The 25,033-nt window shown below is 36.4% G+C and overlaps 4 protein-coding genes across 6 annotated transcripts; 1 reads left to right on the top strand and 3 right to left on the bottom strand.

Annotated features, from left to right (window-relative positions):
- Positions 1-5,211: 5,211 nt before the first annotated feature.
- On the bottom strand, positions 5,212-11,738 carry LOC103336856 (leukocyte immunoglobulin-like receptor family A protein). 3 transcript variants are annotated; one of them, XM_016795501.2, is made up of 6 exons: positions 11,576-11,720; positions 11,390-11,497; positions 10,901-11,045; positions 9,951-10,040; positions 8,487-8,754; positions 5,212-5,730 (listed from the first exon to the last, which is right to left on the bottom strand). In XM_016795501.2, exons 3-6 carry the CDS (start codon positions 10,941-10,943, stop codon positions 5,445-5,447), a joined length of 687 nt encoding a protein of 228 aa, XP_016650987.1. In that variant the 5' UTR covers positions 10,944-11,045; positions 11,390-11,497; positions 11,576-11,720; the 3' UTR covers positions 5,212-5,444. The 3 variants fall into 3 exon arrangements, with proteins under 3 accessions (XP_016650987.1, XP_008238200.1, XP_088911836.1); XM_089055710.1 differs by lacking the exon at positions 11,390-11,497 and adding an exon at positions 6,753-6,835 and having other exon boundaries at positions 5,619-5,730; positions 11,576-11,738; XM_008239978.2 differs by lacking the exon at positions 11,390-11,497 and having other exon boundaries at positions 11,576-11,738.
- A 2,067-nt stretch (positions 11,739-13,805) lies between these two features.
- On the bottom strand, positions 13,806-17,458 carry LOC103336858 (phosphatidylinositol-glycan biosynthesis class X-like protein). The gene is made up of 4 exons (XM_008239981.2): positions 17,172-17,458; positions 14,797-15,187; positions 14,491-14,657; positions 13,806-14,127 (listed from the first exon to the last, which is right to left on the bottom strand). Exons 1-4 carry the CDS (start codon positions 17,280-17,282, stop codon positions 13,831-13,833), a joined length of 966 nt encoding a protein of 321 aa, XP_008238203.2. The 5' UTR covers positions 17,283-17,458; the 3' UTR covers positions 13,806-13,830.
- A 157-nt stretch (positions 17,459-17,615) lies between these two features.
- Positions 17,616-21,017, top strand: SAMBA (valine-tRNA ligase). Its single transcript, XM_008239980.3, has 3 exons — positions 17,616-17,896; positions 18,397-18,507; positions 20,779-21,017. The coding sequence occupies exons 1-3, from the start codon at positions 17,734-17,736 to the stop codon at positions 20,838-20,840; spliced, it is 336 nt and encodes a 111-aa protein (XP_008238202.1). The 5' UTR covers positions 17,616-17,733; the 3' UTR covers positions 20,841-21,017.
- A 968-nt stretch (positions 21,018-21,985) lies between these two features.
- MKK10 (MAP kinase kinase 10) lies at positions 21,986-23,145 on the bottom strand. Its single transcript, XM_008240091.3, has one exon. It carries the CDS (start codon positions 23,062-23,064, stop codon positions 22,030-22,032), a length of 1,035 nt encoding a protein of 344 aa, XP_008238313.2. The 5' UTR covers positions 23,065-23,145; the 3' UTR covers positions 21,986-22,029.
- Between the last annotated feature and the right edge of the window lie 1,888 nt (positions 23,146-25,033).

Here is a 25,033-nt window from a genome sequence, read left to right on the forward strand (position 1 = left end):
ACCCTTCTTACAATTGAGAGTGACATTGAATTAGGCCTGACCACCTAAACAGTAGAGCATCACTATCTCCATGGGTTGGAACTTGTCCCTGGTGTGAGAGGGAGAAATCAGCTGCTACATGACTTGGGTATGTAATAAAGTTTGGTAGGGCCAACCCCAAACTGAACATGATGCATCCCAACTCATTTATGTTAAATACTCTTCCAATTGCCCAAAGGAAATCATGTCTTCCTAATCTGGTATCAGTGGGATTTGAGATCCTAGACAAACTAATTCATTTGCTTCAACCCTCTGCAACCAGGCCAATCTTTCCCGTAAACCAACCTCTACGACTACGAGTCCCTGCACCACCGGATTCGCTCCTAAGCAGCTGCCAATTATAAGAAGGAATTGGAATAAGTCCAACACTCATTTCTGATAAGTGAACATGCCCTTAATAGATATGCATATGCATATGCTTGTCCCCTAGGTTAAATCATGCATCCATATTACATGAAAAAGAGTAAAGCATAGATACATTCGATTCAAGTAATAATTCTTTACACTTCCATCAATCATCTGTAAAACCAAGAAACCTATAGCTGTCTTATTAACCCTATAGCATTCACAAGAGACAAGTTAAATAAAAATAAAAAATTAGAATACACACAAGTGAGAACTAGGAATTAGGAAAATAAGGAAAAAATAATTGCTAAGTACAAGATATGCAAATATACATGAAGACAACAAGACAAAGAATGAGCAGAAAAATCAATGATAAACTAAAACTCAGACCAGTCAAACACCAACAAAAAATATCACTGCAGAAACTAATTAGACGAATTAACTTCAGAGATAATTAAATTGCAATCTATTTTATGGACTGGTTATCCATTGACCATTGTCCAACTAGACATTTACTTTTCCTGACCATTTGTTTTTATGTTTTGAGTCGCCATTTAAATTTCAAAAAGATGGAGCTTCTGTGCTATTACTAGCCTGCACAAACATATACACAATACCAAACACATGTAAAGAAATACAACTGAACAGTAATGAATCCACTTAATACCCTTAATACAGGCAAAGAAGATAAACAAACACACAAATTATATATATATATATATATATATATATATATAGGCACAACACTATTCAAGGGGCACGGTACCATGGTCAAGGCACAAACAAAGCAAAGTATATCTATGGGCACAACACCATAGTATATCATATAGGAATGGAACAACTGCATACACAAAAAAGAAAGAAGATATACACATCCACAGTACTGGAACAAGAAATAGTGCAGGCAAGTGATTCAGATTTTCCTCCTGCACAGGTATATTTGCCATCAGCAATGGTATATTGGCCTCTGCACATGTATATTTACACAGGCAAAAAAATTCTAATTTGCCTCTTGCCACACAAGTTACTCATTTGGACCTACAAAAAAGGGATAATGTGTTGGAATCAATCTACCTCCTACACAGGTGGAAAGCTGGAGTAAGGTTTAAACTGATGAACCCACTATCGACTACATAGTGGGCAGACTATCAGTGACCTCCAATACACAGGCACCACACTTATCAAGCAGTTCAACTTTAAGCGCACTTCAAGTTAGGCAAATGAATCTTCCAGAACATCAAAACAAAATCAAATTTGTAATGTATTCAGCCCTAAGAAAATCACACAATCAACCACAATTGCATTGCCAAATATTACGGATCAAAATAAGAAGTTGCACCAAAAAACTAAACAAAAGCATGTTAAGTGTTATTAAACCAAAAAAAAAAAAAAGAAACAACAAAAAGTTACCTTTGGGCTGATCTGTGGTGGCGGAGGTGGGTATCGTCTACCGTGGCAGGTGATGGTTGGAGAGGAAAGAGACTGAGAGAGGGAGAGGTCCGAACAGAAATCTCAGAAATTTGAGTTGTTGTATTGGGGAAGAGCTTGGGAAGGTCAGTTGGCTTGGAGGGTGCGATCAAAATTCGGTTCTTGATGGTGGGAATTGTATGAGGAGTGAAAGGTATGAAGAAAGTTCGGCTCTTAACGGTGAGAATGGTATGAAGAGTGAAATAGTGAGTCAGTAATTCTGGAGAAGGAGAACCAGAGAATAATGAGAATGGTGTGAGAAAGAATACAGTAATATTTTAAAATAGAAACTTGTGTCTGTGTAGGAAGATTTATGTGATCATCAGGAAAGAAGTCCTAATTACAATAGGAGGACTATCCAAAGAGGAAAGTAAATACAACCTTGATGAAAAATGGGATTTAAAATTTCCTGATCGGATCGGGAAAAGACCCCTATATAAACTCCACAGCTCAATATTAATCCCACAACATGCAAACCTTTTCTTTTGAGATTCTTGAAACTTCAATCTCTGTTTCTTAGTTTTCGTTGCTAAATTAAGCCTTGCGCGTTGCCTTTTCTGCAATCTCTCACCCCTGGATAAAACACGATCATCCCTTCATTCTCCTACTAACGGAAGTCTCATCACTATTCTTAGTATTGATGGAGGTGGAATAAGAGGGATTAAACCTTTTCTTTTAAACATGTAAGGCTCGCAGAATTATTTTTTTCATGTAGTTGCATGGGACGAGCACATATGGCCTTGTGTCGACCATGCTTACTACCCCAAATGAAAATAATCGTCCCTTGTATACTACTAAAGATATCATCCCTTTTTATCTCAAACACTGCCCTAAAATCTTCCCCCGATCTAGGTGTAGTTAATTGTTGACAGAGAGATCACGTTGTTCTACTATGTACCTTTCGTATGCATACGATATTACTTGTACAATAGCTCTCTCATTGTCAATATTGCACATTATTTCAGACTTTTAGGAGGACCCAAATATGATGGGAAGTATTTATATAAATTGTTGAAGGAAAAATTAGGAGACAAACATTTGCATGACACATTGACTAACGTTGTAATCCCATCTTTTGATATAAAGCAGCAACCTGCAGTTATTTTCCCCAACTATCAGGTTTGTTTATTAATTGTGTCTTAATTCGAACACATATATGTATATAATTTAATACTTTGTTTGCTCTTTTTGTGAATAAATAATTAATTCTTGATTTTGTGTATATATGTTGATCATGATTTTAGTTGAAAAAATACCCCAACCTAGATGCTTTGCTCTCGGATATATGCATTGGAACTTCAGCAGCCACTACCTTTCAGCCTATCAATTTAATTCCATAACTTCTACTGATGGTGCCATCAGAGAGATATGTGTTCTCTTGAATTCACTAGTTGAATAAACAAACCTGATAGTTGAAAATAACTGAGGTTGGCTTTATATCAAAAGATACGGGATTACAACGTTAGTCAATGTGTCATGCAAATGTTTGTCTCTAATTTTCCTTCAACAATTTATGTAAATACATTCCCATCATATTTGGGTCCTCCTAAACAGTTTGAAATAATGTGCAATTATTGACAATGAGAGAGCTATTGTACAAGTAATATCGTATGCATACAAAACATAGTAGAACAATGTGATCTCTTGTCAACAATTAATACACCTAGATCAAGATTTTAGGGCAGTGTTTGCGATAAAAAGGATGATATCTTTAGTAGTATACAAGACGATTATTTTCATTTGGGGTAGTAAGCAACAAGGCCATATGTGCTCGTCCCTGCAACTACATGAAAAAAATAATTTGCGAGCCTTACATGCTTAAAAGAAAAGGTTTAATCCCTCTTATTCCACCTCCATCAATACTAAGAATAGTGATGAGACTTCCGTTAGTAGGAGAATGAAGGGATGATCGTGTTTTATCCAGGGGTGAGAGATTGAAGACAAGAAATGCACAAGGCTTAATGTAGCAACGAAAACTGAGAGAGAGATGAATTTGAGGTTTCAAGAATCTAAAGAGGAAAGGTTTGCAAATTATGGAATTAACCTTGAGTTGTGGAGTCTATACAGAAGTTTTTCCCTTCTCCGATCAGGTAATTTTAGTTTCCATTTTTATTCAAGGCTGTATTTACTTTCCTTTTAGATAGTCCGATTGAAATTAATACTTCTTTCCTATATTGTAATTTGTTAGGATTCCTGGTTTATGGTCGCAGCGATCACATAAATCTTCCTACACAGACACAAGTTTCTGTTTTCTAAATAGGATTGCATTCTTTCTTGCAGCATTCTCATCCTCAATCTTGGACTTTGAAATTTCATTCCCGGTCTCATTATTATCTGGTTCTCCTCCTCCAGAATTACGACTCACTTCACTCTTCGTACAATTCCCACCATCAAGAACCGAATTTTGATCGCACCCTCCAAGCAAACTGACCTTCCCCAGCTCTTCCTCAGTAGAACAACTCAAATTATCTGATATTTCAGAGTCCTCCTCCACACAACCAATTGGCACAGAACCATCGACAGTCTATTCAGACCCACAACCAATTGGGTCTTACACATTAAGAATTTGCCTTTGGCCTTCACCGCCATTTGCCTCTCCAATAGACTCTTCTTCAACCATCTCAACCTTGACCTCCCCTGTTTCTGCCATATCAGGGTTTGGTATATCTTTAAACCAGACTCAAAATCCAAGAACGAATCTGCAAACGTCAAGTCTCTGGGATCGACAAGGGCAGGTGGGTCCTTCGAATTCTTGGTCTTCGAAGCTTGATCGAGGTCTTCGAGGTCTAGTTCAGGGATGAGGCCTGCCATTTGAGAACGCAGACAGGAAGAATTTGTGTTGAAGAATGAGATAAATGAAATTCTATGGGTGCTAATAGCAAACCAATATATATAGTTAGGATTTTGCTTTGATGTTAGAATTTGAAACCTTGTTGGTTTTTGTTGTTTTTTTGGCTGGAAGAGAGGGAAGAGAGAATGGGAAAGGGAAAGATAGAAACTTTGACAAAACTTTCAAAAATCAATGACAGATATATAATTATGTGTTTATCCATCGCTTGAAGTAACTAGACTAGTCATGCTATGAGAAAGATAAAGACATGATTATACAACCAATTACATGTAAGATTCTCTCAATAACTCAGCATATATGAAGGTTTTTATAGCCAAAGGTGTGATCACAGGGTCCCCAAATTTTTGTTTTCCTAATACATTGATACATTGAGCATTCTCCACTGCAATTCAGAAACGTCTCATTTTCTTAAAACAAAAAAAAAGAAATAAGACCCCTTGCAAGCATGGATAGGTGACAGGGCCGTAGATTACATGGCACGGATGGTCCAAATTAAGATGCATTGCACATTATTTAAACTAACACCAACAGCAAATATAATAATTTATTCAAGTTATTTTTCAGAATAAGAGGGTCCAAACTAAACCCAAGGTTACCATCTGCCAACAGAAAATCTAAAACCAACTATGAATTTCCGGTCAATCAGCACAGAAAAATACAGTGGATAGTTCATGTATGATTTACAAAGAACTTACTAATCTCCATTGAAAGTTGTGACAATATTTCACAAAACCTTGAAATATTATTCAGAGTCTGAATCATGTCTCCTCTTCTCCTTGTGTTTCTTGTGTTTCCTTCTCTCATCTGAGGAATGCTGTTTTCCATGCTTTTCGCGCTTTTCACGCCTCTCATGCTTCTCCTGCTTTCTCTCTTCACGCCTCCTTTTCTTTCGACTGCTTTCATCATCTAATTCCTCTTTATTTTTTTCTTTTGGTGGTGAATCAGGCACAGTCATGTTTCCCATTTCAGGTGGAGCGTCCTTGACTGTAGATGGAAGGGAACTTGACTCATCCCAAGGGCAAGGTGCTCTGCAGTGAGATCAAGACAAAATTTTGAATTATTGGGCAAAACAGATCAAGAAGAATTAAGCTACGCAAAGAAAAGAACAATGGAAGGCAAAACATAAAGTACTAAACACATACCAACCAAAACAAAAAGAAGACTACACTGCAGGCTGGTGATATGAACGTAAATTTACTACCAATAAACTTAAATTGTAAATCGTTATATATAAAACATGTTTTTATTATCATATATCAATACTACCTTCCCATGGTAAGGCTTGTCCTCAAAAATTAGTTTTAGGGCTGAGCTTATGACATCAGCTATCACCATGTTTATGACCCAGATAACAAGAAGTCTTAAATAATGCAATCTACAAAGTTGAATCCCAAAAGTCTTAAATAAGATGTGTTTTGTTGGTTCCATCTCCTGTTGTGTTTTGCCCACGTTAATATACTCATCCCAACTGCAGAGTAAGCCGCATGACAGTCTTTGAACACAACCATTCCTTTCTCATGATCTCATGTTGGCCCCTTGGACTTGGAGTCCCTTTCCTAATATTTTCTACATCATAAGCTGATTTCATGGCCATTGTTTTTTTGTACATATGCAACGTGAACGTTTATTAAACATAAAACAGTACAACAAAAGTGAACATGAAGTCCACTTCTAAAAGAAAACTAGACATGCAAACTGCACCAACACCTCAGTCCTAGGGGAGGGAGAACACCAAAACAAGAACAGAATTCCAGAGAGCTACAAAACAGATGCTTTCCAATCTGACAAAAAGACAGAAAAAGATAAACTCCCTGAACTCTGAAACTACAGATGCCCACAAAGACCCCAAAAATGCACTCTATCCCATAAGAATCAACCTCCTCACTCAACATATTCACAAAAACCGTTCTGTTCCTTTCAACCCAAAGAACCTAGAAAATAACCATCATAGCACATCTCCCCAGAACTACACCCCTTTTCTTTCCACCAAAAAATCTAAATTTCTCACATAACAGCACATTAGACGACACGGGGATGGACCAGCATAAACCTTTCTCCTTGATTAACTGAAACCACAAAGAAGAAGCCGCTGGACAGGGCAGCAACAAGTGATCCATGCTTTCCAAGGAATTTCTGCACATAACACACAAGTGGGGAGACAGGGAAACGGAGGGTTGCCTTCTTTGAACCATATCACAAGTTTTGATCTTCCTATGAGAAATTAACCAAGCTACCAGTCGTACCTTGGGAGGAACTTTGGCTTTCCAAATAACAAAGGAGGGAGCAAAAATAGAGCAAAAATAGAGAAAGCAGGGTTATCCAAAAGATGCTTTGAGAATGATTTACAAGTGAAAATGCTCGAAGACTCCAATATCCAAACTCTTCTATTTTCTTTATGAGGAACAATCAAGTGAAAATTGACAGCAACGACAACAACTCTCTCACTTCTGGTTCATTCAAATGTCTTCTAAACCCAAAATCCCAGCTTAAAGGCAAAGAAGATGAATTTACACACATTCTTGCAACAGACCAATTAAGAGACTGGGATAATCCATGAGATGAAGATGTAGCGAACAACAATCTGTTTGCCCTGCCCAAATCTCTTCCCAAAACCTCACTCTTTCCCCATTTCCCACCCCGAATGAAAACAAGGTGTAAAAGAAGCAATCCCTTTAGAATTATCTGTCCATGGGCATCAACTTGAATCTCTAGCCTCAATTTTGGGATCCCAGCCACTCTCAGATAAGCTAAACTTATATTTTTATTACAGGCATATCAAAGGGTAGTTGTCTTTGTCTGGAATACCCACAGCCACTTCCCAAGCAAATATTCAGGTCTCTTTACTACATTACCCACCCAGAAACCTCTTTGGGTTTGAGACACAATTTCTCATCTCACCAAATGGTTCTTCCCTTCCACTACAAGGAATTTTAAAAAGAGGCCGATAGTAACTTAAGAAACTGCTCAACACCGATTGGATTAAAATCATCCTTTTCCCTCTTGACAAACAAGGCCTTACTCCAGGCCCTCTAACCTTCTTTCCACTTTTTCCGCTACCGGGCACCAAAAATTGGCTGCTCTTGGATTCACTCCAAGAGGCAACCCCAAATACTTTAGAGGCTAGCTTCCCACCTCACAGCCCAAGACCTTTGCCAACTCCTAATACCTGCAATTGAGCACTGGGCTCTATTGATTTTTAACCCGGACATGGCATAAAAACTTCAATCACCATGTTATGTGGGGTCATCGCAATGGTATTTTATTTGTTCAGGTGAAATTATTTTTTAATCAACTATTTTTTCAGGTGAATGGATATTAGAGAGCTCGTAGATTGTGGTGTGGTTAGTGTTGGGCATGGCGTTTTGGTAGTGGTGGGCATTTAACCTGCCAACCTACCAACCCAACCCGCTTGGTCAGGGTTGTAGGTGCTATTTTGAAGCTCTCCAAATTGCTGATCCAGTGGACATCTTGTCCAAATTGTTTAATTTTTTTAAAACACTCAGAAAATGATTGTTATGAAAACCATGCAACGTATTCTCTCTCTCTTTTTTTTTTTTTTTTGGTATAGTAAACAGAATAATTGCATTAATAGAAATGGAGAGTACAATCAAAGTGGATCATCATTCAGCAAGAAATACACCTCCCAACCTATACTAGACAAAACATCAAAACCAGCAACAACAATATGACTAGATTTAGATAGAGCTAGTACTACATACAAAATAAAGGAAGAAGCCAAGGCACCACTTAATTAATTATTTTCACTTTCAGTTCAGTTACATACCTTGAAAAACCAAGACCATGTACACGTGCTGCTTCAGCATGCCCTTCACCTAAATCCTCTGCAGTAGAGCCTCGCTTCACAAGTTCTGAAAACTCATGCTTATCAAGCCGATTACCTTGACCTCGGCTTGCACGCTTAGGAGCTAAACCAAGAGCCTCCCTCATAGCCTGCTCCTCCTCGTCCTTAATTCTTTTAATCTCCTCTTTTGCAGCCTCCATTTCTGCATTCTGAGTTTTTTTGTCTTTCGTATACCAGTGTAGATCTTTACCTGTTGAACCAATATAACAAACAGTTGTAAACATCTTTACCAATAACTGAACAATTGTAAAATCTTTGCACACAAGACTTACAAGTGGATGAAAAGAAAAAAAACAAGGAAAAAGGAAAAAGGCAAAAAATCCTGTAAACAAACAAAAACAAACAACACTACATAAAAATCAGTATGTACACTAACTTTGCTAGTAGCTGTCTAACCAGATAACCACTTTAATTTCTAGAGATTAGACCCTAACGCAAACATTGGTGAGAATCCAATGCCCCGAAAACCTAAGTGTAAAAAAAATTAAAAGCAGACATTTAAAAGACTCCACGACTTCTTTATTTTGAACAAAAGAGGCTTCTCATACATTTCACCCATAGCAGTGGATTATCCTTACAAAATAAGGAAATGCATCAATCCCTTTTATAAATGATATATTCAAGCATCATTGTAGAGTTAAGTACCAGTAGAATACAAACTTAAGATACTGTGCAAGAACAAAATTCCCAAAAGCACTACAGTCGAACCAAATCCAATCATGTCATACAACAGAAAATTTTAGCAGACAAGAAGGGACTCATAACTACCGTCTACACCCAAAATTATGTCAGCAATGCTCTTTGCAACGCTTTAGGGAAACTGAATTTTGTCTTTCATCAATAGGTTCCAAAGAAATGTTAACAAATTTGAATGTGTGCTGACTTGATATGTATTGGCCCAATTTCCAGTAGTATGAATAATTAGTGATCCAAAAATATGGAAAGGTCAATACTTGTGACATGGTTCAAAGAATGAGACCAAATTATTGCCAATGATACAAGAATTGCAAGGGCATTACAGAGTTCATTGCCGTTGTTCCTACCTCTCAAGAAAAAGGTAGGAACAGGGACAATTGGCAACAACAGAAACGAAGACAGCGGCAAAACAAAACAAAGTAAAGAACAAAAAATATCAGAGTAACGTTGGGTTGGAAAGGGCATCTTAGTCTTTTCAATTTAACAATTAGCTAGGTTTATAATTTTTTTAAAAGTGGCCATCTTCATTAAAAGTATGATGGTTGGGCTATTTGTTAAAACTAAAAAATAATTATAAATAAAAAATAAAAAACACCCAAACTACTTGCAACTTCAAACCAAATTGAAAATTTCATGTGAAATGGTCAAAATGAATGAATTATAGCAATGTGAACAAACAAGACGTCTCACCTTTTTGCCATCTTCCAACAGGTGCCTTGATACTGTGACCAAGATAATTTTCTCGATGTTTATCAACCTTCACATCATCCCAACTAAATTCTGTACATCAAGGGAGAAGCAGAAAGTTCATTAGACATAAAAAGATTATTAAGCCTCCAAGCATAAGGATGCACCTAAATGTACGAGCACTATGTTCATTGATCATGTCAATGTGGTTTACACATAAATATGTGATGGAGATCATATAGAGGCATCTACTGGGGGTTTGTTTATGTTATTAAGAATTACATACATTTTTTTCCATTTTAGGATCTTCCTACTATTTAGAGTACACATAATTTTCAATTGTGATCTCTTTAACTAGTTGGGTTTATGTCCCTACTATTATCAGGGTTTCACTCTAGGTTTCATTGGCTTGTTGTGCTTCAACTTCCTATTATACAAGAGGCCTTACTCCGAGCTAATTGAGTAGAGTTGAATATTGAATATTGAATATTGAATGTTGAACATTAAAATCCTATTGCCCCCATGTTTTGTTTTTCTACTCTACCTTCCTTTCTTACTTCCCCTGTCTTTCTGATCCCTAAACTCCCTTTCCGTCCCACATCAGATGTTCAAGTTTTTCTATGCAGCTCTCTAGAATAGACGAACAACTTTCTCACCAAGTCACTAAATTCATGATTTCTACTAAAGAACAAATGGTTAGCTAAGAATAGGATTTTAGAAGCAATTATTTTTAAGCATTAATCAGAGGAAATTATCGGTAAAAGAACTAAAAAGTTAACTATACACTTCTGTGTATCTCATCGGTGGGAATTTTTTTTAAAGTAAATAAAATTCCCTCCCTGCCTACATGAATCTCAACAAAAACCTAATCTTTGAGTTGCAATTCTACCATAATGTTCACTATTTTCCCTGAAGCAAATGAAAGATAAGAATCTCCTAGAGAGAGCGCTTACGATCTCGACCACCACGAACACCGCCTCTAGTGGGATGATACATATTTGATATGTCTACAGACAATCCTTAAGTGACTGTGTTCAGCAATCAGCGGAGCCTCCTTTCTCTAGTTGTTTGGTGATGGATCTTTCGGAAGACGCTATTCTGTCAATAGCAATCAACACAACATCAGCATGTCCCAATATGAGGAACAGACGAAAAGAAAATGAAACAGCAAATCCAGTCCAAATCATGAGGCTATCCACGAAACAACAGCAGATGGGATAGAAAATTCCAAGGAAAAACCAAAAAATAAAGCATCCCAATTGAATTGCAACAATCCAAACAGAAAATTAGGTTAAATCAAGAAGCAAAAGTAAGACAGCAAAACCCAATTGAGTAGAAATAAAATCAAACCCATCAAGAAAGTTAATCGACAAAAATCACAACCACTATTTCAAAAAGGACGCCACAAACAAACCTAAGGGCATAGCCATATCAAAGCTCACCACGGCAGAAAAATAATGTTATATAACCAACATTGACGCGCCAAATAGGATACTCAATTCAGAGAAACACGCCCAAAAATTGGATCCCAAGAACAAAACCTTCAATTTCTGTGCAAAATCGCAGGGATTGAGAAATCCTTCTAGCAATCAACAGGAACCCAAAAAAATTGCGAAAAAAATCCTTACCTTGGCAACAAACCGCGCGATGCTTGGGCAGCAACCAAGCTCAGGTAAAATAATTGAAACTCAAATACACAAGGATAAATTGAAGAAAGTTGAGAGATTATTATTATTATTATTATTTGAGAGAGAGAGAGAGTGGAAGGTGGTGGCGCGAGATGCAGATGAGAGCCCACAAAGCACTACGTACATTAGCCTAATCTGTCCGTTGCACTTGTTTTAAAGTTGATCCAACGGCTGTGAATTGATGACCTGATGACTGGATATCAATTCTGTGCCAGGGACCAGGGAGCTTCTTAATCAACAGCCGTTGGATTTAATCCAACAATATACAGCAGTCTAAAACAATAAACTCAACTAAATAAAAAATACACTTTTTTTTTTTGGTTGGATTCTCTTTCTTAATTCTTAAATAAATAAAATCAAAAATAAAAAACCAATTGAAAGAGGCTCTTCATCCGATTTTTTTTTTTTTTTTTTTTTCTGGTAAATAATTTTCAGTGCTTCTCCCAAAAGAAAAAATATTATTTTCTCGGTTTCTTTCACACATTTCTTCTACTTCATCCCTTCCAAATCCCAAAGTATCCTATATGCCATTGTTTTCTCTACAAAGAGTTTTCGATTTTTTTTCTTCATAATCTCTTATCCAAGGTCATAACTCTCTCCCTTCTTTCAAGCTTGGCAACAACTCTTCTATTTCTAATCTCACTAGGTTTTATTTGAGAAATAAATAAAAAAACAGAAATCTTTGCACATTTCAATAAACCAGAATTACATACAACTCGACGATGGTGCATGATGAAACATATCTTTCTAAAATTCTCTTTGAGTTGGATTCTCCTAAAAGGATTAGAAATGGGCGAAGTTTTGCTTTGTAGAAACAAATAGAGTGAAATCAGTCACAAGTGGCACATTTTCTTTCTTGCAACACCGCCAAAAACTTGATGTATGTTTAAACCAACCTAAATATTAGATCAATTTAAATCAAATTAAAACTCACAAGTGCACGAATCAATTTATAATACAGTGTGATGCAAGTACGAGTATCGTTCCCATGAACATTAGTGATCAGTTCTAGTTCTTTAACCTAACTCAATTCAAGACTTTTTTTTTTTTTTTGGATTTTCAATTTATAACTTAACTACTTAACACTAACAGAAAAAGAAAAAAAACGAAACACAACTCAGAACTAAAAAGATATGCAACGATTTAAAAGCAAACAAACGATTAAATGAAACTAAACGAAACAAGCAATTGAAACTATCAAGTCGGGGAAGGAATAGGAAGTAAAAGGACATCACGTAAGATTTGTAAGGTTATTCGGCTTCCAAATTTTAATGAGCACTAGGGTTTTAGACTAACCACTAATTCGCTTGTCCAAATTCTAAGATGTATTGACGATTCCATACCTAAGTCCTTCTTAGGGCACTTATGAAGGAAATCTTGTTCGTTAGAAATCAAAGCCACAGTGTTTAAGCTTTGATTTGTGATAGTTTAATCTTTGTGGGCAGACTCCTATCGAACTACAAGCACAAGGGTAAATGGAAAATATTGTCTAAAGGATACTGTAACTTTGTAGGACTCTATCATCTATCCAAGTCAGTATTTGTAATTCATTATATTGATGTATTGATTTGATTATATATAGAGAATATATTTTGTACTGTTTTTATTCTGTTATTTGGTTATATTCTGATTGTTCTCCAACATAGCTTTGAGGTTGGAAGTCACCTGTATGGCCGATTAGGCCCGATTTGGATTGGCCATTTTTCGGTTTGAAATGTCCAGCTCTACTGGGAATTACGCTAATCTATTGAGATATGGTATACTACAAATGAATATTTGCAACAAGAAATTAATCCTACTTTTAAGATGACTGACCCTTTTCATCCAGTCCATATGATGTCCTTTTCAGGAGCCATAGGAAATGCATCCATCAGTAGGTATGAGAGGATTAATGTCAAGGACAGGTGATTGATTTACCTATTCGAAGCAAGACTGTCTGTAATCTGAATATTTGGTTTTTAAATTTCCCTTCTAGTGTTTGTCTCAAAGCCCTGTATGATACACGGAATATTGATCTTTGTATCTTTTTATTTTGTCATTGAAAATAAAAAAGCTGATGTTGTATGATACGATTAAAGTGAGAATGGGAAATAAGTCGCTCAAAAAATAGATTGAATATGGGAGTTTGGTGTAAATTATGAAAACAAAACAACAAAATGAATGCTAACTGTAAAGCAACAAACTTGTTTAATGAATTAAGATTCTTTCAAATGTTTGCTCGAGTTGATGTCTGAATAAAATATGGATGTAGCAGCAATTAAAATAGCTGAAAATAAGGCTGCAACAAAAGTGAAAATGGATACAATTCCAGCATGCACCTTCATCCCAGAAGGTATTTTCCAGACAACTGTACCATATGTTAATTTAGAACCAGTAATCTCTGACACCTTATATAAACAGCTTTCATCATGTGACTTTCCCTCAACACTGCAACGCATGAACAAATCAGGTACACCAAACTTGACTTCCCAATAGCCGTTTTCACTAAGAGGCTGCACCCAGAAAAGCAAAGGTAAAATTATAAAAATAAAGAATATAGCAGCTGGTTCTCTCTACGCAAAAGAATGATATTCCCGATAATTAAAAACAAAAACAGTGTCCAACGCACACACAAAGGCTCTTCTCAGATTTCAATCATGAGAAAATGCCAGCCGGTCTCTGTATATACCAGTGGACGTAGTCCTCGTCAAGTATGCATGAATAATAATCTATTTGTTCACATATCCCTATTTCAAACCATATACGCAATGCTGAATGAATATAGAACTAGCATAGATGAAAAAATCTTCCGAACTATAAATAACTAAAGGGAAACCAGACAGAGTTACAGTTCCACACATAACCTTTTCACTTACTGGATATCGTGCATGTAATGGAATCTCTACGTTGATGTTAAACTCTTCAGCATGTCTCAGAAAGAGATTATGACCAATATCCATGTGAACTTCGACAGCAGAACGATTGGAAAGAAATGAAGGAGACTCTAAATTGGTATCTCCAAATACAGCGATATTGCTATATACTGCATTACACGGAAAAATTCAATTACAAGAAACGAAATCAGTGCAATATCTCTGGATAGCAGGTTATGGGTAATATTTTGTTTTCATTTGAGGGGGAAGAAGGGGAAGAAGAAGAGGAGAAACAAGAAGGATAGATACCACCACGCTGAAGGAGATGTTGAAGCTCAAATGGATCTGCAAATACCCCAGATGGCAGTCTCTCAATGATTATGACCTCACAATGGTGAGTTGGTAACTCAGATATGGACTCTGGTTTGATATTAACTCTGATGGATGAAGTGAGATGACGATGAGAACCATGGCCTATCAGATTCCGATGCAAAATTGAGAGTTTTAGCACAAGACTCAGATCATGGGGAAGCACCTCACACATACCAAAAGGAAGTTCTTGTCCTATAAAATCTTGGAAATCTGAATCTAACAAGTTTTCATATTTTGCATAATAAGATTGCATAATATACTTCTTGAAACTACAAAAGGCACTGATCTTTGAGTCACTATCATCATAGTTTGCATCACAGCTTCCCACCTGAAAAATTAAAAGAAGGAATCTTACAGAAGGAAGATCAAGTCAACAATATATGATAGTGTAAACTTTCTGTCAATTATGAAAACAAGTGCTTACTTATCAAAAGAAAAAAACATAAACTAACAAAATTAAAAAAGTAAATTAAATGAGGGAGAAAAAAAAGAATTAGTCTCTCTTTAGGTATTTATAATAGGTATTTCCAGCCAAAAAGGAAAATATGTATTCATCTAGAGAAAAATACTTATAAGGTGAAGAATTTTGTATCATAAACTTAATGAACTTGTTAGACCCAAGTACAATCTCTACTAGTTAGCCTTAAGTGCAGTTTTCATGTTGTCGAACTTTCATTGCTTTTACTTCAACCAATTTCCATTATTCATGACATCCCAGAATTCCATAATATAAATTAGAGTGTTGTTGACATCAAAATTCATGACCTTATTTTATAATTTGTAAAGAGAGTAATTTTCTTTGTTCGACAATTTGGCTTGTTATGTTAGATTGTGAATCGGGGCTGTTGAGTAGGTGGAAACATGTGTGAACGTGCAGTCTTGATTCACAATCAAACAACATAACATGCCAGATATCCAGCAAAAAAGATTGTTATTATTATTTAGGATAATCATTGATGATGCAACTGGAAAACAGCTTAAAATGCTTCAGAGTTTCAGTTTTAGTAGCATACCTAAGTTCCCAATGATGAGTTCTATGCTAATTTGCTGAAATCAATTAGTTGTTCTGGTTATAACAGGAAGGTAATTATTCAAACGGGGTTCAGGTTGCATTCAGTACTTGGGATCAAGCAGGCTCCACACACCAAACTATCGTTCATGTACTTTGATTGTGGAAGCCAAACAAGAAACTAGTGAGCTGAATGCACATGCCCTTAACTGATAATCCTAATTGCTAATGCAGAAATGCTATCATTTCAAAGATTTCCAGATCGCAATCAAACACAATCCGCCTTATGCTGATACAAAGGCTCTAACAAACTCTTAAATAGTGGAGCCTTTGAGAGAAGAGAGCTTCCAAATTTATGGCATTGGGCATATGGCAAGTCAGCCACTCTATGCAGAGAAAGAAGCATTCATTGCAAATAACAGATTGGAGCAGAAGATGATATGGATTAAAGTTGATGAATTTGCTTTCATGTAACTATGATGATCAGTGTAAAACAAACTCTAGAAATTGGATTCAAGCTAGGGATTGAACGTCTACTTTCTTGTCTGAAATATAAACATACCACCAAAACAAGATGTGGAAGTTCTTTCATTAGTTCATTCTTTGTTTTATATATATCTTTTTGGAGTAGTGGATTTAAGTTCATAATGGCTCCGAATCTTAGAGCAGCTGGAAAAGAGGCAATGTGAATTGATTTTATCAGGCTTCCAAATTCTATAACTATGGACCATATCCAGATTATAATTGAGTGACAACCTGTTTTAGGGACAAGAGAAAAAGGAGAAAGAAAAGAAATAGAAGATCAGCACGTAGTCTCAATGAAACAAGAAATTAGGACTCAAAGTTTCTGCATGAGGGGTTGCACACACACACACACACACACACACCATGAACTATAAGAGGTACTCCCCCAATTATAACTCAAGCTATGAACCATTGTCAATTGCAATGTTTCTGTCCTACCAAATGGTCTTTCAGCACCCCAACCAAAGAAAAAAAAAAGGGACAAAACAAAAGCATGTTTATTCTATGCATAACTCACCCAAGGCCAGAACTTTATGAGATCTGCTAACCACACAGTCAATATCACGTCATTAGACACCAAAGTGGGATTTCTTAAACTATCAAGAAGCTTTCTAAATATGAGTAGCAAAACAGCCCACAAAATGCGTGGCAGATCATGCTTTGTTTGTACATAATAAGAAAATGACCAATTGCAACCCTTGAACAAGAATGCAATAACATCATAGGTATTATATATATAGGTAAAACTTGAAGGACAAAAGAAACAAAAAGCACTGACCTCGCTTGAAACTGCAGAAGAATGGATGCAAAAACCAATGCCAGAGAAGAATACCAAGACAAGTCCAACGAACAAGGAATTGGGCAGGCGAAGAGGCCTCTGAGTTTCCATAACAAAAATAGCAAGCAACTCAATGCTCAAAGGTGCAAGCAACGACCTTGAAACAAAATGGTTTTCAGTTTCAAGAAGAAACCTTGCATCTATGAATTCATTAACCTAATTTCAATTTCAAATTTTTGATTGGTAAAGAAAAATGAATCTGTTAAAGCTGTACTTATGCAGCAGATCTTCTAAGTAATCGGTTGAACGACAAAAGAAAAGAAAAAAAAAAGAAAAAAAAAGAGAGGCTTCGGCTGGTTGAAGAAGTAATTAAGGCAAAGTTTTAAGGGCGAAAGTGTAATTTAGGGAGTCAAACGTTGGATAAAGATTAAAACTTTTGGAAGAGAGCCAAAAACTGATAAACCCAAATTCGAAAGTGTATTGAAAGTTAGGAATTTTCCTGGTGTGAGTCTGAGAAAGAGAATTTTCCAGGAAAATAAGAATTGAAGAAGGAAGGAGAGAGATGAGTAGTTCATCACCAGCACATTCTTCAATATCAACAACAGCAATAGCTGGAGAAAGAGGAGAACGAAATGGCAGCAGCAATCCTGCTTTGTCTACAGACGACTTCTTCTTCCCCATTGATCTGATTTCTATTCAAGATCGCAAAGAAGAGGCAATGCTTGGTTTGTTTCTTTAACCATTGCTCTTTTTTTTTGGGTGATTATTGTTGTTATTGTATATCTATGTTATTGCATTTTTGCATTATTGGTAATGGATAAAAGTGGGTTTCAGAGAGCTTCTAGTGATAATTGTGTGGGAATGTTTGGAGAGATGCTTTTATTCTCTGATGGGTGGCTTAAACTTTTATCAATTAAATTTTTTTTATGGCAGGTTTTGGAACAATGGCAAATGTTTTATGAACTTACTTTTCTTTACAGTTGGTTTTAGGTGTGAGTCTTAAAATACCTGACCGGGTTAAATTTTCATGTAAAAATCATTCCTTGTTTTGTTCTTGTGAATGGAGAGTAAGAAATCAATCAACTCAAATAGACCAAGCAAGCACCTATTTTAGACAAACGTTAAGATTTGATAAATGAGTACTATAAAATGCCTTTTCTTAAGCTTCTGTGGCTACCAATGCATATTCTTTATCTGAAATGAGTGTTTATTTTCTAAATTGCAGTTATAAAATCTGATCTGATGGACGCACTTAACAAGGTGGTTAAATCTCTTGATGAAGATAATTGGATCTTTGAAGGACCACGCCACCATATCAACCCTATATCAAGAAAAGGTTAGTTTAACCCCCTACTACCTTTGGTTGAAGATAATTGGATGTTTGGATGTTGAATTTTATCATGCCTTGTGTTCCTGGGTTTGTGTCATTGGTATGAAACTCTTGAACTATTTTGAAGAACAAAATAAAACAATAATGCTCCTTTTTTCTTTTCTTATTGGATCTGTGGTCTATAATTTTCCGCGCATTTTCTGCTTGCCTGATACAAATGTCATAGTCCAAGATGTTTTACACTACATTTCATTCCTGATGCTTCAAACTGCAGTAGGTTTTTATGGTCGGTTTCTGGTGACATGACCACAGTAGTTAAGAAGACTCCTGAAACCGTAGTTAAGACTTAAGAGTACTGTAGATATCTATATCAGGTTCATAGGGCTGGTAACTCATGGAAGATCATACTTGTCCTAGTTTCTAAAAGGTTCAAAACTAGAGCTTAAATGTAATGACAACTTGGACAAAAATACAGTTAATTTACATATGCATCGATGTTCTTGCCTTAAGCTATGTAGGATTCTATTCCCACTCAGTTTATTGAAGCTGTAGCAAACAGGTAAGTATTACAATGTTGATCAGAATATTACTAGTGGAGATTGCACTTCCATCTACCCTGGTGGAGTTTCTTATATTTGTCACTCTATATATATTCGGACTGGAGCGGTTTTGTTGGTTTCAGAACCACACAATATTCAACTAACCCACTTGATCACACTCCTAAGTATATAACTGAAACAAACCCATAGGATACTGAGAATCTGAACCAACCTGAGAGACTTCAACACCGTTTTAAAATAACTACGCCGTATAAGGTCGTCTTTAACTCCTTCTTGAGGGGGTTGTAAGGCAGTGGCTCTAGTTTTTTTGTTTTTGTTATTTTCAACTCCTTGGAGTCTGTCTTTTCTTTCTTGTATTGTTTTGGCGGATTCCTTATCCTCCTTTTTCTCAATACAATGTCTCTATTAAAAAAATAAAAATAAAATAAAAAAGAATCTGAACCAACCTGGTCAGTTGGAGCCAGTTATTTGAACACCCCTAGTATAAGGAGTAAAGAATTTGCATTACCTGCATTGGATGATTATGCATGCAGCGTTTGAGGAAGAAAATTATCCTAGTATCTGGCTCACTGTTTGCATACAGCATGCCTAGTTAATTTTTTTCTATCAAGTATTATGCCCGCATCCACATGCGATATAAATTAATTTGGTAGAAAATGACCTGAATGCATTAGTACCAATTTGTGCTTGTTGATGGAATAAATGTTTTTTTATTAAAGAAATGTAAGACATTGTAACGTTTAAGTATTTTGTACCATTTCTTGGTTCATAATGAGATGTTTTATAGAAATTATCAATTTTCTTTACAAATTACGATGAATCACTACTGTTTTTAATTCCTGGTGTTTCCCATAAACTTAAAAGATGCTTTTAGTATTAGGTTACAGATGCTTTGGATTATATTATTATGTTCTGGTTTTGTTTTTCCTGGTTCTGTTATTAGTCTATGCTGTTTAAGTGGTTTCCTCTTTGGTTTCTACTAGTTTTAGGTGAACTTGTTATGCATGTTTCTTGGATTCCCCAAAATTAGGAATTTCCAAGAACAGTCATTTTCACACACAGTTCCTGTTCCTGCACCAAGTTTGTGCTTCTAAGTCCTAAACAGAATGTCACCTAGGGATAGTTGAAAGGTCTTTGTTCATGCTGTTAGAAGTTTGATGAGATACTCAAACTAAATAGAATAAATTGAAGATATACTCTCAAATCTTTCCCATCATAGTTTTCTTCACCCTTCTGAGATACTCAAACTAAATAGAAGTTAGACGAGATGGCATCCATTGTTCTGCAAGAAGAGGAGATATAGAAAATCCATAAGACACGGGGTGCCCATTAGCATTTCTTTTGAAATGTGAGCAGGTAGTGAACCATAACAAACCACTTGGGAGAAAGCATGGTATGCCATAAAAGAATGCTTAGTCATAGAAGCATAAGCAAGGCATAAGTCCACACAGTGGTGAAGCTACTGTGTTATATGTCCCCGTGTAGGAAATTTGGTTGGCTACAATAGCATGTAAATTACAACAGCTTTGACAGAGTTCTTCCTGTGTTTTTATTGATTTGTTTAAATTTTCTTCGTGACGGAAATAAATCCATTGCTCAGCCTTCTAATGCTTTTGAACTCATGCCATTATCTTCATACTGGTCTCACTTTCACTCGTCAGTATTTGTATTGTGACATTAAATACTTGATTACTTGCTGTTATTTTCTCTTACTCAGGCGGTTTTCTCCAGAAGCATATGGAAATTTCAAATAATTGGAATTTAGCCCCACCAAAATGATTTTCAGCTAGGAAGGATACTGTATTTGTTGTATTTGTATGATGTTATGATGTTATGATGTAGAAGCAGCATGTTGAAATGAATTTCTGGATTTGCTGCTTTGGCACAAGATTGACAAGCATTTTGTTCTGTCTCTGTTTGATTTAACATCCATGAAATATCGTGCATTGCAACTTCTCTCTCCCTCCTCCCAAAATATCACTTGAATGAAAAAAAAACAAAATAAAAAAGAAATGTTGTGGCTGAAGGAAAAACTTCATGCATGTTTGGTGGGGTGGTTTCGGACTCAACCCTTCTTAGAAGCCCGTGGAAAGCAGAGAATTTCGACAAAGCATTGGTGTTATATGTAGAAACAGATAGCAGATTTATGATTGTTGCCGTCGTTTTATGTGAACTAGAGTCTCCTTTAGTAGGTCTTGGGTGGGGCGGTACTCGTGCGACGATTCTTGCAAGAAATGGACCCCTGCATTGATTGTGAGAGTGGTTGCACTGGTGATGTGGTTAGACCGCCCCACCCAAAACCTTTGAGCCTTGGGATAACGTTGAGGTTGTTGGGGGAGTCTCCAATCAGAAGTCGCTCCTCTCTAACTAAATCAAAATAGGCTAGAATGCTTCTATCGATAGAGTATAGAATCGTGATGGAACTTTGTTTCCGGCCAATCAACAATATATGGAGTGGCTGGCTGAGGTCTGTGTGGTAGATTGTAGACCATCGGTGGAGTGATCATGTTCGATTGGTCGTATGTCCCAAGATCAACACAAATAACATCATATTAAGTTGAGCAAGTGTACTCTGGACTATGACAATGGCAGTTCAATAGTCTTCCATAATCTATTGTATTATTTGTTGGAAAACAAAAAACAAAAAACTTAGACAATCATGCGCAAAGCAAACAAGCCACAATTTTCTTTTACCTTAATTCCAGGTTCTCCCCCATCTTTAAAAGAAAATGTCAGTGGTAAAAGACATAGTTTTAGGTGTTTCTAAAAATTTACCCTTGTTTTTTTAAAAAAAAAAACTTCAAAAGAAGGTAAAAGAGAAGTAGAAAAAAGAAGATAAAAGAGAATGTAGCTCGCTTTTAAAAATAGGATAAAATTATTTAAAACTTTAGAAAATCTAGTGGAAGAAAAAGATAAGAGAAGAAAAGAAGAATAAGAAGGAAAGGAACTAATAAAGCAAGCAAAGCAATTAAACATAATCAACCAAGTCTTCAGTGGAAGAGCAGCAAGTTTTATTGACAAAAGGGTGGTCAAGGAGCTCATCAACAGTTGCTCTCTTCCTCCAATCCTTCTCCACACATCTCCAAATGAAACTCTGAAACTCCGGGGATGCCGTTTCCGGCATCTCCACCCCCTCTCCAAAGCATATCACACACATTAAAGTTGCCCAATCTGGTTTCTGCTCAGGAGTAATCAGTGGGAAACGACCCATGTGACATTGCAACGCCACCAATCCAAGTGACCACACATCACCGGCAAACCCATCCGCATTATCACCGCCCCACCGCTCTGGATCAAACCTTTCAGGGCTCATGTACGCGTAGGTGCCCATGTAGGAGTCGCACGCCTCACGGGCACCTGCCACAACATGGCTCACCCCGAAATCTGCAATTTTCACTTGGGCTCTACCATTTATGAGGAGGTTTGAGGGCTTGATGTCCCTATGCACTATCTGCATGGCATGCAGATAGTGCAGTCCTTGAAGGACACACTTTGCCACGCTAGAGATTACGTGCTCAGGCAATCTCTTGCGTGCTCGCAACACATCGAGCAGTGAGCCTCCTTCCATATACTCCATCACAAAACACAAATCACCCCCACCATCATTGTGATCACTAGTACTACTCATGAAGCCATTATTGTCAAAAACCCCATGGCATCTAATGACATAGGGCGAGTCCACTAGCTTAAGGATCTCCGCCTCACGCACCGCTTGTTGCAAGATACTGGTGCCATTGTGGTCGAACCGGAGGACTTTCAACGCGTAAATGGTTGAGGTTTTCTTGTGACACACTTTATAAACAGTGCCGCCATTGCCATGTCCAAGAACTTCCAGTTTCTCAAGGTCAGAGAGGTTTTCAACATTGGCTGGAGAGTCAGGAGTAGAAGTAGGAGTAGTAGTCCTCTGCTGCCTGAAATGATCAGCTGCTACCGGAGTAACATCCGGTGGCGGTGGGGAGAGCCTTAATGCTTGTTGGTGCCTTCTCTCTCTCACCAGTGTCATTTACACTGATAATCAATGAGCACACATGCACACTCTCTTCCTTGATCCTCCTTTGTTTTACACTGGATGAGAAATAATTAATCGTGCTAACAAATCTACTCAAATCAGTCAATCTGACGATCGTACGTTTAACTACAATATTTGTTGCTTTCAAACTCATAGCGGGCTGACAAGTGGCCGAGGCTATCCCAAAATTAACGGGCAGCTGAAGTTTATCTCATCTGCACCTGTAAAACCTGGTTAGTTTTGAGGTGAAATTACTTATATCGACACGTATGTTTTTCTTGTTATATTAGCATCTTGGCACACGCTCACGCACGTCCCAATCGGCTTTTTTTAGGTTATCAAAGACTGTTTTTTTAATAATTAATATATATTTTTATAATCTTTTATTCTTTTATATATTGGTGGAGAGGTGGAGGTAACTCCCATATTGTTAGTGAGTTTTGTGTTTGTTATTTTTAATTTCTTTTTAATTTGTGTGTTTAAATGACAAGTATTTTACCACTTTACCCTCATTATATTGAATTGTGAATTTTTGCTCACTACTTTAATCCAAGATATATGTGTATTCTCATCACTTTTCCTAAAAGGTGACACATGTCTATGGATTTAACTATAGTTAACTTTTTATTTTTTTATTTGTTTGATGACATTATTACGAGAGAGAAACAATATTTTAATAAGATTTTTCCCGATTTACCCTTATTCTATTAATTAACCCAACAAACTTGATTAATTTAATTTTTAAAATAAATCAAACAATGGAAACTGAAAAGGCATAAGTTCTTATTCCAATAAAAACACAGAAGTCCCTTTAATTGAGAATTTATAGTTTCTGGATTATCCACAATTTGGGTGCTCATATTTGAAGACTTAACAGCTCCAAGAGTGCACTGCCCAATAATTCCAGACTTCCTTCCTTTGTTCAAGCACAAATATGTATCATCTATGCCGCTACTTTTTTTTTCTAGTACTTTGTATTGCTTTTTATATTTTTTATACTTTAGTGATTGCTTTGCTTTTCTGAGTATCAAAGCCAAATTCGAATTCAACAATTCATGTCCTTCGTTAAGATTGGTATGCCAACAGTTTCATGGGAAGTGGAAGACTCCAAATATTAAGTTTTTTTATTTTATTTTATATAATTCTTTATGGATGTAGCATTCATTGAATATTCTCTCTTTTTTCTTTTGTGCATCATTGAATGTCAAGTAATATGATACATAGTGTCCTCATGGACCATTAAGAGGATGAATTTCATGCTACATATTCCAATGATGGTAAAGAATCTGTTGATTACTTAGATTCTGATTCTGAAAGTCTTGATCCCTTGGATCATACTGAGCAAATTGAAGAGCTTACAAGAAAATTTGGTGATGTTCCAACACTTGGCATGAGTTTTGATAATGAACATGAGGCATATTAATATTACACTTCATATGGTAGAGGTGTTGGATTTAGTGTGAGAAAGCTTAGAGTAAATAAGGGCAAGAATGATGTAATACATAAAAGAGAATTTTGTTGTTCTTGTGAAGGTTTCTATAGAAAAAAGACAACTCCGAAAAAGAAAAGAGAGCAAAGAAGATTTGGATGTGTTGTGAAATTTTTTGTAGCTGAACATAATCATGATCTTCCGTATGGATTTCCAACTGTTTCTAGTGTTCAAGGATTCCAAATCACCTACTTGGATACCAAGCTATACATCCAATGTTGTCCAATTACTCGTTTATGCATCCACAGGTTTGTTATCTTAATTTATTGAATTCACTACACATATAGTTTTTTTTGTTTTTTTTTTTTGTCTTGTTTTAAGTTTCATTAGTATTATTTTTAATTGTTCGACTAATTTACGGGAAAATAATCAACCAAGACCTCAAGGACGAGCTCATCAACTGAGTTTTTCACATCCATCAACATGTTAGACCAAGTTTTTGCAGTGTAGAAAAAGACAGTAGTAACAACATGA

This window comes from Prunus mume, linkage group LG7 (genome assembly GCF_029339155.1).
Source record: "Prunus mume cultivar Tortuosa linkage group LG7, ASM2933915v1, whole genome shotgun sequence".
Lineage (NCBI taxonomy): Eukaryota > Viridiplantae > Streptophyta > Magnoliopsida > Rosales > Rosaceae > Prunus > Prunus mume.